Source organism: Meleagris gallopavo, chromosome 28, assembly GCF_905368555.1.
Source record: "Meleagris gallopavo chromosome 28, MGAL_WU_HG_1.1, whole genome shotgun sequence".
Classification (NCBI taxonomy): Eukaryota; Metazoa; Chordata; class Aves; order Galliformes; family Phasianidae; genus Meleagris; species Meleagris gallopavo.
The window spans coordinates 1,471,847-1,490,657 of record NC_139431.1 but is presented as its reverse complement, the minus strand read 5'-3'; the positions used below and the strand labels follow the sequence as shown (position 1 = coordinate 1,490,657).

General features: G+C 52.8%; 1 protein-coding gene and 1 long non-coding RNA gene across 2 annotated transcripts; one reads left to right on the top strand and one right to left on the bottom strand.

Moving 5' to 3' along the window:
* The first annotated feature begins 4,372 nt into the window (after window positions 1-4,372).
* Window positions 4,373-16,881, top strand: LOC146542620 (potassium voltage-gated channel subfamily A member 3-like). Its single transcript, XM_085210409.1, has 2 exons — window positions 4,373-7,777; window positions 13,522-16,881. The coding sequence occupies exon 1, from the start codon at window positions 4,571-4,573 to the stop codon at window positions 6,311-6,313; it is 1,743 nt and encodes a 580-aa protein (XP_085066535.1). The 5' UTR covers window positions 4,373-4,570; the 3' UTR covers window positions 6,314-7,777; window positions 13,522-16,881.
* Window positions 7,164-8,032, bottom strand: LOC146542621 (uncharacterized). Its single transcript, XR_014879922.1, has 3 exons — window positions 7,835-8,032; window positions 7,571-7,672; window positions 7,164-7,270 (listed from the first exon to the last, which is right to left on the bottom strand). It is a non-coding gene; the product is annotated as an uncharacterized LOC146542621 (long non-coding RNA).
* Window positions 16,882-18,811: the final 1,930 nt, after the last annotated feature.

The window sequence follows — 18,811 nt, the reverse complement described above, 5'->3', positions numbered from 1 at the left end:
CGATGCTCATCCCACATCCCTCAAGCACCCACCCCGCATCCCATGGACATCTGCCCATCCGTAATGAAAAGGCAGCGCCGCTGCCACGCCGTCTCCATGGATTTGTGGTTAAGTTGCTTTGTGGGTGTAATCTTATCGCCTAATGACCAAATAATGGCGTGCAACAGGAGCTGCGTAAGAAGCCTCTGGATATCATTTTGCTGTCATTGTGAAGGCCTTGGAATGTGATCCCCATTAAAGGGGGGAATTTGCATTAACATTGTTTGGCCAACATAATCCCGCCCTGTAATCACATTTTTAGGATATTAAAATAGGCCTGACTCTAGCTTGAATTGTAACCCCTTGGTCCCCAGAGGGTTGGATGGGATTGAGCTCCAGCAGCTCCATCACAGCCAATGGAACCACTGTGTGAAGTCAGCAAGCAACACAGAGGAATTTGGAGGACCTTTTACCCCCCAGATCTTCCCCATTCTTTGACGGCGGAGTTGTGTACTTCTCTTGCTAAATCCAGAGTTCCTATCCATGCACGGCTACTTGGGGTCAGCGATTCGATTTTCATTTCCCCCACCTATTGAGAGCAATGACCGCTCTATGGAGACTGCCTCTGCTCGCTCTATTGCAACAGAGACGTCCCCATGTGCTGCTGCCTGTTGTCTTTGTGCTCAGTGCCCTGCTAAAGGTTTGCCATCCCCACGGAGCTTGCAGCAGTGAGCTTTGCCCATGTGCTGACTGTGAAGCAAACCTCGGCAGTCAGAAAGCACTGAATTTTATTTCCTATCTCGAGTTTCTGTTTCTTTCTCGTTTTTTTTTTTGCAACCACGAGCTGGGCGAAAGGCTGGCGAGGGATTTAAATAGACTGCAGGTGGGAGGCGAGAAGCGTTCTCCTAATGTACAGAGGAGAAACTGAGGCACGGAGAGACTCGAGGCTCTGCTCCTACGCAGCCAGACGGCTGTGGGCGCATCTCAGAGCTGCAGTGCATCTCTGTGGGGTGGCTGTGAGCCCGAAGGCTGCAGGGTGGTCACTCCTGGACCAAAGGCAGCCTTGTGCTGCTTCATCCCTAATTGCAGAGCCAATCACCGTAATTAAATCGGAGCTAAGTTTGCAGGGAAGAACCAGCTGAAGGTTACGGGGAGAGCAAGCGACTAAATGTGGCTGCAGAAAGAGGAGCAGAATGCTAGTGCCCATTTGCTCGCTGTAGCTGTGTGTTACTCTGAGTTAATCACAAGAAGTCGGGTTGATGCTGAAGCCCTATTTACAAGTTTCAGCTCTGCCCCAGCAGTGGGGAGTGACCCGAATGGCGCTCTCAGCCTCTAATGTTGGCAGGGAAATAGGGTTCCTATGGATGTGAGAAGCAAAGGTAGGGCAAGGTGAGCTCGTGGTTCTGGAACGACAGGAGGAGCCACACGAGTGAGTTAATCGTGTCCCCATGGAGCAGCTGCAGCTTTGTGTGTTCCCTGCTGGGAGAGGAGAGACAATACATTTATGGTGCATTAAGGTATTATTGTAACAGCGTTAGCGCTGAAAGGTTTCTGATCCTCAGGAATAAAGAGTAGCAGATTTGTCCCAGATTTATCAATGGAGGCAGGGTTCCCATTCAGACATGAGGGAGGGCAGGGCTCCAACACGTGCGGGCAGCGAGGCTGCAGGATGCACAGCTCTGAATGGGGCAGGGCAAGCACAAGAGGATGCTTGAGATGGGCAAGGCTTCAAGGCAGGGAACCAAAGCCTGGGAGCAGCAGGGGGTTGGGATGAAGGTTCCGTGCATGGGAGGGGTCTGGAAGGGTTCCCCTGTGGCTGTGGGAGAGGTGAAGCTGTGTGCCCCCTCTGCTTGTTAATCTGCCCCAAGAAGGGCACTAAAGGAAGAAAGGAGCAGCGCTGGCTCTGCTGCTTCGTGGAAGCTGCAGTTGATGTTGCAGGACAGCCTGTAGATCATTGCACAGGGGAGTTTCCTAAATGGCTGTTAGGAATCAAATTGAATTTGTCGAGTCCAGATTCAAGATTAGAACTGGATGGATAAGCAGAGAGGATCTCGCAGGGGGAGGAGGTGGACATCCTGCATTCAACGGAAAAGCCACAGCCTGGAGGAGCACATTTGGTGCTGTGCTTTGCAGGAAAATGCTGGGGGCACTGCAGAGGTGTTCCTTCCCATGGACTCCTATCAGCACTGGTGTTACTGTGCTCAATCTCACCCTGTGATCACGTTCATGCCTGCTGCTTTGGGGCACAACCCGGCCTGCTTGACCAGCTGGGGCCGGCAGCAATGGCCCCGCAGCCGCTCTGCAGTGAGCCGCTGGCCTGGCAGAGCTTAATTAGATTTGATGGGATTAGGTGGAAGCAGCGGAGGGGAAAACAGGGCCAGGAGGCCACGCAGTGCCTGGGGCTGCTGGGCTGGAGCTGCAATCCTTCAGGCTGATTTAAAGCAGGCGGCAGCTGAGGGGTTAATTCCTGCTGCTGTGCTGAGCTGATGGAGACAGCTCGATTCTGGTTGCAAGGGAAGGGATTTTCCTCAATGCATCCCAAAGGTACGCAGCTCTCTGCAGAGCTGGTGCTGATTTCCAATGGGTTTACACCCTGACTGAGAGCCCGAGTAAACTGTTGCAACTATGGAAGTTCCGCCTTGTTGCCTCGAGCCTTTTGTCATCAATAAATGTTTATGGTATGAAGCAGCCTTGTTTGTTTGCCTTCGACCAGATGACAGTGATTTACTGGCAGAAATCCTAGCAGTGGAAAGAGATGAGCCAGACAAGTCCTTAAGTAAGTGCTACACACATGTATGGAGGGAGCAGATGATGGCTGTTGCACGATCACGAAATCTGCGGAGAGCAGAGCTCAGATTTTGGATGTGAACCATTGTTTGCAGGAGTGTTTTGCAACCTACGAGCGACCCTGGGGTGAATGATGCTTGGTTTTCACTCTGTCCAGGTTGAGATGGGTGGGAGATGCTGTGTGTTGGGTTCTCCTACTGTTAGCTGCCATAGGAATGGTGAAGGAGTAAGGCTGGATGCCTGTTGCCCCAATTCCCTCATTCTGGGTGATGTGCAGCCATGAACTGGACATGAAGCCAAGGATGGAGGTGACCATAAGAACCCAAATCCAAGCAGGACAAGGTGCCATGGCCTGGAGATGAGTGTCCCCTATTGCTGCTGCAGCAATGAGTGCAGCTGGGGCTGAGGCCATAGCCCGGAGCAGTTCCCAGCTGGACGCCTCCTCCTGGGGCACCTCCACCACTTTTTGGGGCAGAATGTTTGGGGTTATTTTGCCCCCTACCAGATCTATCAGCAAGATGAGGGAGGGAAGCTGGGCTTGCTCAGATCTGTTCCCATTTACACTTTGGGCTCGGCTCCTACAGCAATATTTATTGCTGTTTTCCCCCATGGGTTTGTATATTTTGTACAGCTTGTTTCTAATTTAAAGTATAAATAAGTTTGATCTTTTCATCTGTGATTTTTTTTTTTCTCCCTACCTTCTGGAGGCTGTGCTGGTTAAAAATAACAGCAGGAAGGAGCTGCAGCGGGGCTGGTGGTGAGGATTTCACCTTCTCTGCAGTGGGACTGTTGGGGTGGGGTGGGATTGGGATGCTCTTAACACATCCCTGACCCATGTGGTCAGGCTCTTTTCCCAGCCAGGAATCCCCTGAATACCCAGAGCCTCTCTTGGCACGGAGCTGAGGATAGGAGCGCTCCTGGAAAGCAATCAATGGGGTTTGGGAGCACAGGGACCGATGGGGGCGTTGGCCCCGAGTTACCCCTCTGTGCAAGTCTTGTGGGGATGTTTTGCCAGCACTGGGATTCTGCAAAAAAGGCTTTCTGCAGAAAAAAAAAAAAAAAAAAAAATCCCATTTGACCAAAAGTGAACTATTTGTCTAAAAAGATTGATTGAGAAAAGCCTTGAGGAAGCCTTCCAGCTTCCTTGCAGGAAAGACTGCAACTGCCTTTACAGAGGGCTGAGCCAGCTTCACTTCTGCACTGATTTTGCTGTGGGGTTGCACACGCACACTCAGACACACACATGCACACACTCACATGTTTGCACGTGCGTGCACACAAGCATCCACACATGCACACATGCATGCACACATACGCACATACGTGTGCGCAGACACGGGCACACACACACATGCACACACGCATGCACATAGGCATGCAAACTCACATGTACGCGCATACATATGTGCACACACACAGGCACACACATGTATACACGCACACACACACACACACACCCTGCCGTTCAGGACTCCCCCCGCTGCTCCCAGCCCCCAAAGCCTCCGGCACTTCCCCGCCGCAGCCCCACCGCACCCCGGGCACAGCGCGAGCCGCTCCGCGGGGCTCCGGGGGTCCCCGAACCGGGCGGTGCCGGGGGGGTTCGGGGAGCGGCGGGGCGAGGCGGTGCCAGCGCTGGGGGCGGACTTTTTGAGCGCAGCCCGGCGCCGCTCAGAGCCGCGGCAGCCGGGAGCGGGGCGGCTGCTTCTCCCTCTCCGCCCCGAGGAGGAGGAAGAAGAGGAAGAAGAGGCTCCGACCGCCGCCTCGCCGTTCCTCTCGCCCTTTCCCCCTTCCTCCCCACACCTTTATGGACGAGCGCCGGAGCTTGCTGCACTCTCCGGCCGCCTCCTCCGCCGGCCGGCCCCCCAACAGCAGCCACCACAACCTGGGCTACACCGAACAGCCTCCCCCCGGCGCCCCGCAGCCGCCCCCCGGCCACGAGGAAGAAGAGGGCGAGGAGGCGGAGGAAAACAGCATGACGGTGGTGGGGGGCGCCGGGGACCCTTTGCCGGAGGAACCGCAGCATCCGCACCCGTTGCTGGGGGGGGAACGCTACGAACACCCCGCGCCGCCCGCCGCCGGCCCCGCAGGGCATCCCGCGGAGGTCAGCGGAGAGCACGAGTGCTGCGAGCGGGTGGTGATCAACATCTCGGGGCTGCGCTTCGAGACTCAGCTGAAAACGTTGGCGCAGTTCCCCGAGACGCTGCTGGGGGACCCCCGCAAAAGGATGCGTTACTTCGACCCCCTGCGCAACGAGTATTTCTTCGACCGTAACCGGCCCAGCTTCGACGCCATCCTCTATTACTACCAGTCGGGCGGGCGCATCCGACGACCCGTCAACGTCCCCATTGATATCTTCTCCGAGGAGATTCGTTTCTACCAGCTGGGGGAGGAGGCCATGGAGAAGTTCCGGGAGGACGAGGGTTTCATTCGGGAGGAGCAGCGGCCGCTCCCCGAGAAGGAGTTCCAGCGCCAGGTCTGGCTGCTCTTTGAGTACCCTGAGAGCTCCGGGCCGGCCCGAGGCATCGCCATCGTCTCCGTCCTGGTCATCCTCATCTCTATTGTCATCTTCTGCCTGGAGACCCTGCCTGAGTTCAGGGATGACCACGACTATGAGGGAACCGTGGGGACATTTGGGACGGGTGCTGGCCCTCTCCCACCCGATGTCTTCACCAATTCCTCATCCTCGGCCGTTTCCATGGTGTCGTCCTTCACCGACCCTTTCTTTGTGGTGGAGACTTTGTGCATCATCTGGTTCTCCTTCGAGCTGCTGGTGCGCTTCTTTGCCTGCCCCAGCAAGGCCACCTTCTCCAAGAACATCATGAACATCATTGACATTGTGGCCATCATTCCCTACTTCATCACGCTGGGCACCGAGCTGGCAGAGAGGCAAGGCAACGGCCAGCAAGCCATGTCCCTGGCCATCCTCCGAGTCATCCGCTTGGTGCGGGTCTTCCGGATCTTCAAGCTGTCCCGGCACTCCAAGGGGCTGCAGATCCTGGGGCAGACCCTCAAGGCCAGCATGCGGGAGCTGGGCTTGCTCATCTTCTTCCTCTTCATCGGCGTCATCCTCTTCTCCAGCGCCGTCTACTTCGCCGAGGCCGATGACCCCAGTTCGGGTTTCAGCAGCATCCCTGACGCCTTCTGGTGGGCGGTGGTGACCATGACCACAGTGGGCTATGGGGACATGCACCCCATCACCATCGGGGGGAAAATCGTGGGGTCTCTGTGTGCCATCGCGGGGGTGCTGACCATCGCCCTGCCCGTGCCCGTCATAGTCTCCAATTTCAACTATTTCTACCACCGGGAAACAGAAGGTGAGGAGCAAGCCCAGTACATGCACGTTGGAAGCTGCCAGCACCTCTCGTCTACCGAAGAGATGAGGAAGGCACGCAGCAATTCCACCCTCAGCAAATCCGAGTACATGGTGATAGAGGAGGGGGGAATCAACCACAGTGCATTCAAACAGGCTGCCTTTAAGACAGGCAACTGCACAACCACAAACAATCCCAACTGTGTGAACATCAAAAAGATCTTTACGGATGTTTAATAAACACAGAGCGGCAGCGAAACCTGAGGATGTGGTAAAAAAAAAAAAAAAACAAAATTAATAACAATAATGATGCAAAAGTGACCGTGTGTACTTGGTGTTGTGTGGAACATGCACCATCGTCCGTCTGTCTGCGCCCTTGGTTTTATACGTTTATTTTTGTAGATTTTTTTTTTTTTTTCCTTTCTAAAGATCCGAAAGGGATTTAAAATTCTCCAAAGAAAAGAGGACGGCCGATGGGTACGGAGAAGGAGAATGAAGACAAATGGCACCGCTGGAGCAGGTGTCTGTTCTGCAACGTGTTGCAGGGCTGCCTTTGTTTCCTGGCTTTTGGGAACGTCTCGCTTTGCTCCTGGTTTGCTCCCCCTTCCCTGCAGGCGGTGCGGAGCCCATTTCCCTTCCATCACATAAGCTCACTTGTTGGATTAGCGGCCCCGGATTGGGTGGGGAGACGAGGAAAACATGTTGCCGAGCTCTGGAAGGGGGCTGGGAGGAAAGAACCCTTTAATTTCGCACGGTCTCCGTTAGCAGGTTGTTAAACGGTGCTCAATGCTGGGAGGCGGTGTGCCCTTAGGGACGCACCGCAGATCCCCTTTTCTCCCCCGATAGATCATTTATGACATTCTCATCTGATCACAAGCCGAGCGCATTCGGTTCAGACTAAAACCCGACCCCCTTATTTTCTACCCTTAATTCCCTTCCCCTGCAGCCCCGGGCATGATTTCACCCAGCTCAGGATCTGTGGGTCCGTGTGCTGCGGCGGGTGGAGCGGGATGGGGTGGCTGCACGAGGGCTGAGCTGCCGAGCTGCAGACAAAGGGATGTTTCCACCTTTTGCACCGCGTCTGGGAGAGATGCAGCTGCTTATGGCAAGGAGATTAAAGTGGTGAGCACGCCTTCCAGCGGAAGTCACTAATTCGGACCGGAGTGATGCAGTTGCTATGGCGACCCCGGTTTCCTGGGAAACCCCAAAAGGTTGTCATGGCATCCCTTCTCCCATCCCCCCCTCGGCCCTCACCCTTCCCTCCAAAGCCCTTCCAGATGGTTCCAGCCCCACCACCCCACGGCTCTGCACCGCACAGGGATCCCATCCCGCACCCCCATCCGCACCCCATCCTACAGCCCATCCCTGCACCCAAACACCCGCTCGTAGGCAATAAGCACTCCCCAGGTCCTCCTCTCCCTCTCAGAGGAGTTCACACCTTGGCAGTGAGATTTGGGAGCCTGCAGACATGAGTGGAGAAAGGACCGCGCTCACCTCACCCAGAGCAAAAGCCCAAAGTGTCCTCCAAGGGCAGAAATGAAAGCTCAGCCGGGGAAAGCTCGGCAGCCTTTGGAAACCAGGGGGAGAAATGCAGAGCTAGAAAGAGCAAGATTGCAATGTAAGCCCAAAGCTGCCAGGGAAAATGTGCCTCCTTCATCCTTCCGTGCACACCGGGGGCTGCAGGACATCTGATGGGATCAGGTGAGCTTTGCAAGGGGGGAGAGGTTTTTGTTTGCATCGTTGCTTTTTGGAACAAACCTCGTGTTTCCTTCTGCGTGGTGTTGTTTTCCAGCTTCCCCTGCTGCCCTCGTGTGTCTTCGTGCACTTTGGGTGTAATGGCATGGCAGCATCCTAAGGTTCCTCCAGTTCTGCGTGCTTCTCACTTTGCTTTCTGGTGTTGCACACTGAGCACTGGGTGAGCAATGCTGGGGGAAAGCTGTGCTGCTCTTGCAGGGATCTGTCCAAAACTGTGCAAAAAGAGAAGAGTTGTGGCAGTGTTTTGGTGCTCTGGGTTGGTCCCCAGTGGGGCTGGTGGGGCCCTGCTCTGTGCCAGTTGGTTTTGGGGTAAGAACAAAGAGGTTTGTCAGGTGGGGAGTGCACAGGAATGCCAGCAAAGACAAAGGATACCTGGAGCCCAACCTGGCTGAGCCACGTGTTTCCTGAGGGGATGGAAGGGAGGATTTTGACCGTGTTGAAACTGGAAATTTTGCTGGGAAATTTGCTGAAATTTTCCTCTGGACTTTAAAAGCATTGGGATGGTTTGTGCCACCTCACACTGCCCCTCAGCCCCAGCACCCCAACCAGTGAATAAAACCCTCAGCACCAAAGGAAAACATCCAAGCAGCTTCTTCACTAATGGCATCTGACGGCTTTATTGGAGCTGCAGCAGTTTCCCCAGCAGAGGATCTGCTCTGACCATGGTGAGGGCGATGCTCTGCAGCCACACGGAGCTGACAGCCCTCACCCTGACAGCATCCCAGAGCACGGGGCAGCAGGGAACCCCCAGGCACCTTTGCCAGCAGGCTGAGCTGTCACAGCCAGCTGCGAGCTTTCCCTTCTGCTGGCTATCAAAGCTTTTCTGCATGCTCTGTCCTAAAAGGAGGGTTGGAGCTCAGGGCAGTGGGAGCTCTCCCCCCTCCTCACTGAGTTTTGTTGTGATATTTTTGCTGTGGCAGTTGCACGGATGGCACTGGCACGGAAACCACATGTGTGCCTGGAAACAGCAGCACACAGTTCTCAGTTTCTGTGCCACTTAAATAAGCAGAAGCCTCACCGGTCGTTAGTTTGCTTTTCTGGCTGCTCCCCACCTCATTCAGTGGGGGCAGAACAGCTTCAAACACATTTTACTGTCAGCAAAAAGCGCTTTATCACAGAGGTGCTAAGGAAGCCGGATCATCTGCCGTAGTTTTTCAAGCACTGAATGGCACTGCTGAAAAACGTCAAAGCGCTGAAGGCACGCACAGAAATGGGAGAGGGAACAGCAAGCAGCAAAACGGGGATATCCCTGCTGTGCTCTGCCCCATTTCTGTCTGCTCCATCCCTCCGTGCTGTCAGTCTTGCTGGGTGCCATTCGGTGCGCACTCTGTGTGCCGCATGGTCTGACAGCTCCACTGAGTGCATCCTGCCAGGAGCTGCAAAGTGCTGCCAGACTGCTCTGTGGCAGCCCGTGGGGATGGAGAGCCCTGTGCTGCCTTGCAGCTTCCATCCGTGTCTGTTCCTTCGCTGCCTTGCAGCGTGCATCCACTTCATGCGCCCTTGCTGCCTCTCTGTGTGCATCCGCTGTGTGTTAGTGCTGCTGCAACCATTGCTCCAGGCACAGCAGAGCACACTGGGCTGTGAAGCTTGCCTCAAAACAGGTGTTACCCTGGGCTCCTGGTGGCGTTTAGGGGACCGTAGGGTCTCTGCCTCCCCATGGGTGCATCACCTTTGATACAGGAACCCCAGCATCCTGGCCTTTCTGCTTGATGCTTTTCTCACTTTTTTTCTCCTGCTTATTTACACTTTTGTGGCCCGGATTCCTCCAAAAAGGTTCACTGCTCCCCAGCACAGCAGATGCCCTTCAGGCGGATGGGATCTGTCCCACTCCGGGGTCACAGAGCAGGGCTGGGGTGTCCCTTTCCTCCTGCAGGGTCAGATTTCTTTGGGCAATTGTTGCTGTTCTGTCCCTTGACAAAGGGACAAAGGAAGCTGCTGGTTGTTTTTCATCCCCAATTTAGGAACAGTTTAGTGGGGACGAAGGGCAGAGCAGCAGCTTCCCCAGCAGAAGGGAAGGAGCTCTCACCCATTGCCAAGGGGTGTCCTGGCAGAGCAGAGCATGGGGTTCTGGTGGTGGTTTGTGTGTGTGGAGGGCATTCTGCATGAAATCTGTTCAATTGTGTAGTTTGGAGCCCTCTTCCTGCCAAGCTTTTAAAATATGCATATCTACGTGCAAGCACAGCCCAGCCCTATACAAGGCAGTGCTTTTCTCCATAATTGAATGCTTTAACAGGCTGCAAACCTGTGGTGCAAAGCAATAGGGTGCAAGCACACGGGTAGGATCGCACCCGGCAGCGTTCTGCCTTTCAGTCTCCTGCACTTTGTGTAGGGGAAGGAAAGCTCAGCAATGGCATCCCTGTGCCAAGGTATGCGTGTGGGCAATGGGTGCAGGTGTTTTGAGGACATTGTGGGATGCCATGGGGAGAGCAAATCCTGTGCGTTCCTTCGCTGCTACGGAGCTGGTGCTGCTCATCCTCACCTTTCTCTGCTCTGGGTCTTCCCCCAGCGCATGGCTTTGGGCAGCGATGTGCAGCTGGGGACATTTGGGTGTTGTGGATCTGGGGACATTTGGGTGCTGTGGATCTGGGGACATTTGGGTGTCTCCCGGTGCTGGGAATCCCTCCCCTGGTAGTGGGGGTGGGGGTTAACAGCATTTGGGTGGGCACTGATGGAGGTTTTTCTTAGGGTACGGCATGGAGCTGCCCTACCATTGCATTGCATGGGGAACGTTTGCTCCTGGGGGGAGCCCAGTGGAGCAGCCCCAGTGAGGGCTCTGCAGCTCATAGGACAGAGCCCCAGGCACAACCGAGAGCTTTTTCTCCCAAACTTGGCTTCCCGAGCAGGAAAATGAGTAATGGTGCCTCCGTCAATGCGATATTCATCCCTTCTGACGGGACGCGTGTTTGCTGCTCTGTGCTGGAAGGCGTCAGGGCTGCTGTGCTCCTGCTGTTTGTCAGCAGCAGAGAGCAAACAGCATTTTTTGCTCATGAGAACCATTCTCTGTGCGGAAGAGGGATGGGAGCGGAGTCCCACGCTGCCCTTTCAGCTCGAGCCATCAAAATAGCCAAAAACACTCTGAGAAAATCCCCCAAGAGCCCCTGCTTGCCTTTCCTCTGTGAACGAGGAGCTGCTTTTTGAGATCCCCACATTTCAGGGGCCCATCCGTGTCTCATTGCTGGCAGAGCGCTGAGGATGCTCTGCAGAAGGGGAAACCTTCATGCACGGTTGTGCCTGCAGGGCACCATCAGTTTTCTCCTTCTTATGAAGAAGGACACGCTCCAGTAAATTAAAACCTGTCTCCTATCTCATTCAGCTTGTCACTCTGCTCAAATACTTCCCTCTGGCTGCTCTTCACCTCTGCACAGAGGGAACCATCTCTGTACGTGAAGACCCCCGGATCAGCGGTGCTGTGTTGGTTCTGCAGTGATTCATTTCCTCACCACTCGTAATTCGGATGCTTTTCTGAGCACGGCGAAGCTCCGTCACGTCTGTTGCTCTTCCACATTTGTTGCACTTCATTTTTAGCATCCTTACACGTACTGTGTGGGAAGACTTGGTGCGGATGTGCATGACTGCATCAGCCACTGGCTATCTCTGCTCTTGCTCTCCAGGCAGCAAAGTGCACTTGGAGTTGTGTTGATGCTGACCAGCACCAGCTGTTTGCTTGCCTCTTGCATAGCAGATATGGAAAATCCTTTTGGGTTATGTCACGATTTGATCAGTGGTGGCTGGGGTGCAGTGGGGCTCCTGCAGCAGCAACTCTGCTCCAGGTTTTGCTCTCATGAGCACCCGAAGGCTGCAGTGAAGCATGGAAAAGACAAATGCACGCATTGCAAAGCATTATTGTGTCTGCAGAAAGATCTGTTTTGCTGTTTACTCCTGTGGTAGCAAAAAAAAAAAAGAAGCTGAGAGCACTGCAGTGTGGCTGGGGGATGCTGTGCAGGTTGCAGTCCATGAAATGGGATTCCCTGTGCTGCAGACATGGAGGATGTGCATCTTTGCACTTGCATTTCCACCCTCATGCCTCATTTCTCCTGAAATCTCTGTGCATTTGTTGCTCCATTTTCAAAACCAAGGTGCCGTGCAGCTCGTTTGCAGGAGTGCATTACAACAGCACATAACTCCATCAGCCGTACCTGGAGCTCAGTAAGAAGAGTTCATCAAGTTAATGTGATAAAATCTATTTCCCCCAAAGCTGCACTGTTTGTCATCAATTATAACCCGCACTTTAATTCTGTATTAAAAATCTCAGCCATTCCAACATATTTTCTGGGATGAGAGGAAGGCGGACAGACCCATCCTTTTTGTTTATCCCTTAAGGATTTGGCTCAACAGGAGCTGTTTTCCAGTCCCAGATTTCCCCCGGGTCCAGGGCTCAAGGAAGATGCGGTGCACGCAGTCTCTCGAGCCGCTCCGCCAACTCCCACCTCTTGGCCACAAATCCTTTGGCTCCACCAACTGAACAACCTCTGATTTCTGTAGCTGCTGCTTCACATCCTCTGCTTCTGTTGGAGGGGGGAGGATTTCATCATCCCTGTGTGCTGGGAATACATCTGCATCCCTTCAGGAGCCAGAGCAGCAACATCTCCTGCATGCTTCTGACCTCACTCCCACTACTGTTCTGGCTGAATTCAGTGGAATAATGACATCATGAGATTGAGGGTTTGGAGGTTCTGTCTACGAGGACAGGGATACATCCTGGAAAGGCATTGGGGTACCCGAAAGAGCTGGGAAACCTGAGCTGTGTCTGCATTTCTGCCCACTGCTCTGCATCTGATCAGTCCGTGCTGTGCTGAGGTTCCTATCTGGGTGCATGTTATGGCTCCAGGCTCAGCCATTTGGGTACAACAGGCTCATGTGGGGAAAACTGGCTTATTGTAGGGAAGGGGTTCATGGCCAGACTGGGAGAAGTGGATCCAGGTTCGTTAGTACTTAGTTCATTAACACAGATCCTTCCCACTAACGAAGCACCCAGCTCTCGTCATCCGATCTGGTGGCAGCGCTCATTAGCGCTCATCAGGCTGGTTTTAATATAGTTAATGAACCTCTCCATCAAAAGCATTACTAATCCTCACTCAAACATCAGCACCAAGGGGTCAGCGCTTGGGATCCACTCAGAGCTCAGTGCCACATCCCCCCAGCTCAGGGCTGTGCCCCACTGTGGGTGGGCAGAGCAATGCCCCATTTCCCAGCTGTGGGATGGAGGGAGGTGTTCGTTTTTGGGGGGAAATGGAAGCGATGGAGGTGGTGGGACAGAGGTTGGATCTCAGGCTGGGTCTCAGCAATCAGCCCCTGCTCTCAGCTATCAGCCAGTTGCTTAAGACCATATCAGGTCTTCAGGAGCTCAGCTTGATTAAGAGAAAAATGTGATGAGGAAGACTCACTTCATGGTAATTATTTTGGATTGGATTTACAACTTGCCGTTAACGTGAGCGAATAGTTAATAACCAGAATATGCTTAATGAATCTTTTCCTAGCTTTAGCTCTCTTTCAGCTGCGTTGCATTCACTCTGTTAAACGATTTTAATTAGCGAAATTTCCCTTTTCATTTCTGGGGAACGGGGATTGAAGTCGTCCGAGGGGACCAATGTGTGCCATCCACCCCACTTTGCACTGAAACCATAACAACGTGCTGCTTCTTTTCAAAGCCAGGCTGTTTGCACCAACGCTGCTTTTTCTTTGCCCAACAGAGAGCAGAAAAGCTTCAGTGTGAGAGCTTCAGGACTGTGCTTGGGGATGAGACACCTCTGAAGGAGATAGCACTCACTGATGGATGGAGCTCCCCACCCCGACCTGCTCCTCGCCTCGTCCGTGTCTTCTCACAAGTGCATTATGGATGGAAGATTCTTTATGCAATGTGATGAGACGGTGCCAAGCCAGGAGGAAAAAAAAAAAAAAAAAAAAGACAGAGGTGGAAATGGGTTGGATGTTATTTCAGGATTTGGGGTTATGGGTTTGGAACCTCTTGGAAGGTTGAGCAATCAGAAGGGAAATGCTGAGCAGAGCCGCCGGTGGGCTGTCCAAGTGTTCTGCTTGGGGTGGGAGCAAAATGGGGGCACGTGGGTTGCTCTCAGTGCTCCCAGTGACACGGGCTGGTTTTGGCCATAGGAAGTGAACAAGTTCTGTTCTATTTTTTTCTGGCTTTCCTGTGTATGCTCTTTATAAATAGGTACGTGCTGCACCAAAGGCATCCCTCCCTGCCTCCTGCAATGGGAGCCATGTCCTCCCAGCAGGCTGCAGCTCTCCAGCACTGGGATGAATGCCAAAAGCTGTCCAGTGTCTGGGGGTGAGGGCTGAGCTCATTTCCATCCCTGTGAGCCCCAAATAACCCAGCGGTGCTCTCTTTCCATTGTGATGGATGGGAGGGCTCTGCGTCACATCCAGCCCTGCAAAACAGCTGCGAAACGATGGGTTTGCAGCCTTCCTGCAGCACCTAGCCTGGTCCTGAGGGTGCAAAAGGGGTCCAACGAACAAATCTGCAGTGATCCCATAGGGGCGAGCAGCCTGTGGGGGAGTCGGGGCTGCAGACAGCCCAGCACCCCATGAGATGGGACCCAGCACCCCTGTGGGCAGGAGGAGAGCTGATTTCCTCTCGGGAAGCCCTGATCCCAGAGGTGTTGAATTTAGTTTCTTTTGGAACATTAAACAGTAGCCCTTAAAAGTGGGGATAGAATGTATCAGTACAGAAGTTATTTTTTCTTTCTCACTGGTGTGTGACCCGGAGATTTTTTTACAAGCTATGTGCGTGCGCGCCGTGGTTGTGCCTCGTCTGTTTTCAATGAGCTCTGTGTTAAAGCATCTCTCTGCTTGGGGTTGGATGGGATGGGAAGAGCAGAGCCCTTCTGCTGGGCTCTGAAGCAGTGATGCCCCAATGGGTGCCAGCAGCTCTGCTCCCCAAACCTCACCGTCCCCGTGGACATCCTGAGTGCCCCCATCCATTGCAGGCAATTGGACCAGATGGCCTCTAAGTCTCCTTCCAACTCAATTCCGTGACTCTTTGACATCTCCAAATCGTGGAAATCACCAAATTTCAACCTGTTTTCAGTGTTGTACTTATCAGCTCTGGCAACAAAACTGCCCTTCAGCCCACGTGTGCTCCATGCTGTTGGATTTCTTTTGCTTGATTGCTGACCCGGCTAATTGTTAATGTGCTTTCTCCAAATAAGCGAGAGTTTGATAGTCTTTAATTGTTGGTCCGGTGTATTGTCTGCATTGTCATGACTCCAAAGATAGCCCTGTGTGTTTTATAGGCAACCATCATAGCAGGACAGCCATGCACAAATGTCGCTTTGAAGGAAGAGCCGGATTTGGCAAGGGAAGGCAAATTAAAAATGTATCCAGTCGATTAAAAAACAAAAAAAAAAGGGGAGAGATTTAATGATGGCTGACAGCAAGAGAAGGTCCCCCAAAAAATAGCACGTATTTATTCCCATAATCATCCGACTGCAGGCTGCTCATCTTTATTCATAGCCCTTCAAAGCCACGCTCAGAGATGCTGAGGAAGCCGTGCGTCGTGCGGCGCTTGAGACGCCAAACACGTCTGAGCTCCTCCTGCTGTCTGCAGCCCTCCTCCCTTCCTGTGTCAGTGTGCTTGATGGCAATGGGAGCTTTGCCACAGGGCCCCTCCTGGAGGATTTGTAGGGCAGGGTCCCAGGGTGCTGTAGTCACTGGGATGGCACTGGGGTGATGCTCATGGATAACAGCTGAGAGAGGCACAGATGTTATCCAAAATGCGTTTAATGCTGCTGTCGCCACTGAATTCTTCTAAAACTGAAGAATAGGGTTTTTCTCCTCTGTACAACCTTGGAAGTCTGCATGACTCCTTCTCTTGCTTCTCCTGTTGCACCGCTCTGTAGTGCGGTGTCTTTGCCCACCTCTGACGCAGGGAAATCACCCTTCGTTGACACAATTTTTTTCTTTTCGAAGATGACATCGTCAGTGCATCTTCCAAAGGAATGGGCTGAGATCCGCTGTCCTCCTCTGCTGTTTTCCAGATCTTTGTCTCTGACGACATCAAGGCCAGGCCAGCAGCAGTGCCATTTCAGAGAATGTTTTGGGGCAGGATGACTTTCCTGGCTCTAGAAAAGCCACTGACACATCTGAGCCTTTGTGCTATTAAGAGGAGAAGTAGCAATGGCGTGGAGTTGTGGCCCAGTGCCTGAAATGGGACAGTTTTAGTCAAAATGGTGTGTGTTTGCTACCATCTACCTGCCACTGGTGTATGAGAAATGGGATTTAATCATTTGTTTGGGTGCCAACAGGGTGATGTCTGAAAGTTGCACCCAACCTGGTGTGTAGGGAGGAAAACTGTTGTTGTAGAGGGAGGAGTGTTCCCATGGCCAAACTCAGCTCCTCCCAAGGAGAATAGGCTCTTCCTTTAGAACCTGGGGTCCCAAAGCTTTGCAAGAGGGGAAACCTGACCAAGCACCCACCTCTCACACAGGAGGTCTTGATTTCTTCGTTTCCCATCATTTACTATGCAATTCATTTCCATGATTCCCTCCTGGCTGGGTATAACGTTGACGTTGCTTTCCACGTCATCAGGCAGCACTTTGGCTGGTGATGAGAAGTCCTTAGGACTATCTCAGCAGCAACACACAGAGATATTCCAACAGTGACATCCTGCCTCCTGAAACCCAACACAACCACCTGATAACCCAGTGGCTTTCTCTGCACAAGGGCCAAATCCAGAGCAGCCAGACTGCAGAAACAACACCATTTGTGGCTGGAGATGCAAAGCTCAGCCTCGTTGCCCTGCTTTCTTTTTCATTTTGGTTTGCCCAGTGAGCTGTGTTGCCCACGTTTCAATTTATTCCATCGGTGCTGATCTGATGCTCGAACAAACATCCTGTTGTCCTGGTGACCCCACTGTGCTGTGGGCTGCATATTCAGCTCCACACTGGTGGGTTTTTGGGTTTTTATTTTCTGGTCGTGTGGATTTTTTTACCTGATGTCAAATTTATTTTTTTAATGGTTTTTTTTTTTTTTTTTTCATTAGGACTCAAAACTGTTCTTTCATACGCAAAGTTCAATAAAACGGCTGAAACACATTTCTGGTGGTGCCATGGTGATGGGGGTGGGTGGTGAGATGGGGGAGGAGAGATGCTGGGGGTCCGAGGATGTAACAGAGATGGGGTATGAGATATCTCAGGTTGTCCAAGGAGGTTGTGGATGCCCCATCCCCAGAGGCATTCAAGGCCAGGCTGGATGTGGCTCTGGGCAGCCTGTTCTGCTGGTTGGTGACTTGCACATAACAGGGGGTTGAAATGAGATGATCATTGTGGTCCTTTTCAACCCAGGCCATTCTATGATTCTATGAACTCACTGCTCATTTTTCAGCGTGAAAGAATGTGAAATGTAATGCATTTCTCAGGAATAAAACCGAGCAGCAAAATCATGGGGTAAAATTTGCACATTTCCATCCACCCCACCAACCTGGAGAGCTGCACTGGCTTTAAACCGAAGTCGCTCTGAGTAAAGCCTTGAAATTCTCATTGTGAGTGTCACAAGAAGGGATGTCACCAGTGATACTTTGGCAAAGCCAATGTAAGTGGAGGCACTGAACCGCTCGTCCTCATTGCAGGCGGAGAGCTTGAGAAACGAGGCTTGAAGTTCATCTGAAAACCTTGCCCTTGGCTTTGTACCACGTCTTTGGGCTTCACCCAAAAGCAAGCTTGGCCAAATAATCTCAGAGCTTTTTTAGGTTACGGCTTGTCTAAAAAATATTGAAGAGTGAGAGAGAATGGAAAAATAAATGACGATTGTACAAGCTGCATTTAATCTGCAGCAGCTGGGACCGGTCTGCACTTGGGCAGTCTGAGAGCAATTGGAGGGCAGTGGAGACCTGCAGAATTTTCTGATTTCTTTTGCTTTTCAACCACCTGCATATTCCTGCTCTGGGGAACACAGCTGGGGGCCATAAAGTGGGCAGAGCCGTGGCACAGCTGAAACCCAGAGTTTAAGATGGGTGATGTAAGCCAAGACAACGTGGGAATGCTGGTTTTGGTGCAGCATCTGTTGCTGGTGGGGCACTCATTGCTGGGGTGGCTTATATTGCAATGCAAAAGTGCTGTTCTGTTGCATCCCATGACCCAATGGCCCCTGCAAGTGAGATATTGTTTCACTGCACTGTTGACTGAGCTCTTGAGCTGGGTGGATTTGCAAACCCTATTCCTGAGAATGCATCCCCAAATCCTGTGCAAGACTCTAAGCTGAGGGCCAAGGCTGGGAGCAGAGCAGTGGCCCCATGCCTGCTCCTGGTAGGCTCAGACTGGGAATTTAGCAATGACAGGGAAACTTGAAGCCTTGAGTTCTACAAATCATCTGCTCTGACCCCACTGGCCTCTATGTCTGCACGGAGCAGCACAGGGCTCTCCTTGGGGGCCTGAGCTCTGCCCCTGCCTCTGATTTCCGCATTTGGGCAGGTTCCTAGGAAAGCAGCACTCAGCTTCTTGGTTTTGTGCTGTTTTGGCTTTTTTCTCTCTCTTGTTTTGCTGCCAGCACCGAGGCTGCTGGTGCACAGTGGGGGATGAATGGAGCTGGTGAGCAAAATCCCTTTGCACCATCTTCAGTGCCTCTGTTTCCTAATTGTCTCCCAGTGGCTGCTCAGGGAGCAAACCAGATCCTGGCCAGAGCCAGCAGCAGGAGGAGATCCCACATGGGATGCTCAGAGCTCTGGTGGTCGGTTTGGTGGCCCTGTCTGCCTTGACGTCGTTTTGTTCCTTTCTGCATTGGTTCCCTGAGGGCTGTGGTGCTCCCAGCTGTCAGTTTCGGTTGCTGTGTGGTTAACTGGGCTGGTGCTTCAGCAACCATGAAAAACAGGATGTCTCGAAGGCTGAGATGCAGAAGGTGGCGTGGATGGCATCAGCCCAAACATGCTCTTGCATGAAAAGCAGCACAAGAACCCTGTTGGGCAGAGGGTGATGTGCTCACACCAAACCCACAGCAGGATTCAGACCCATGGGTCCCTCCTGCTCTCCC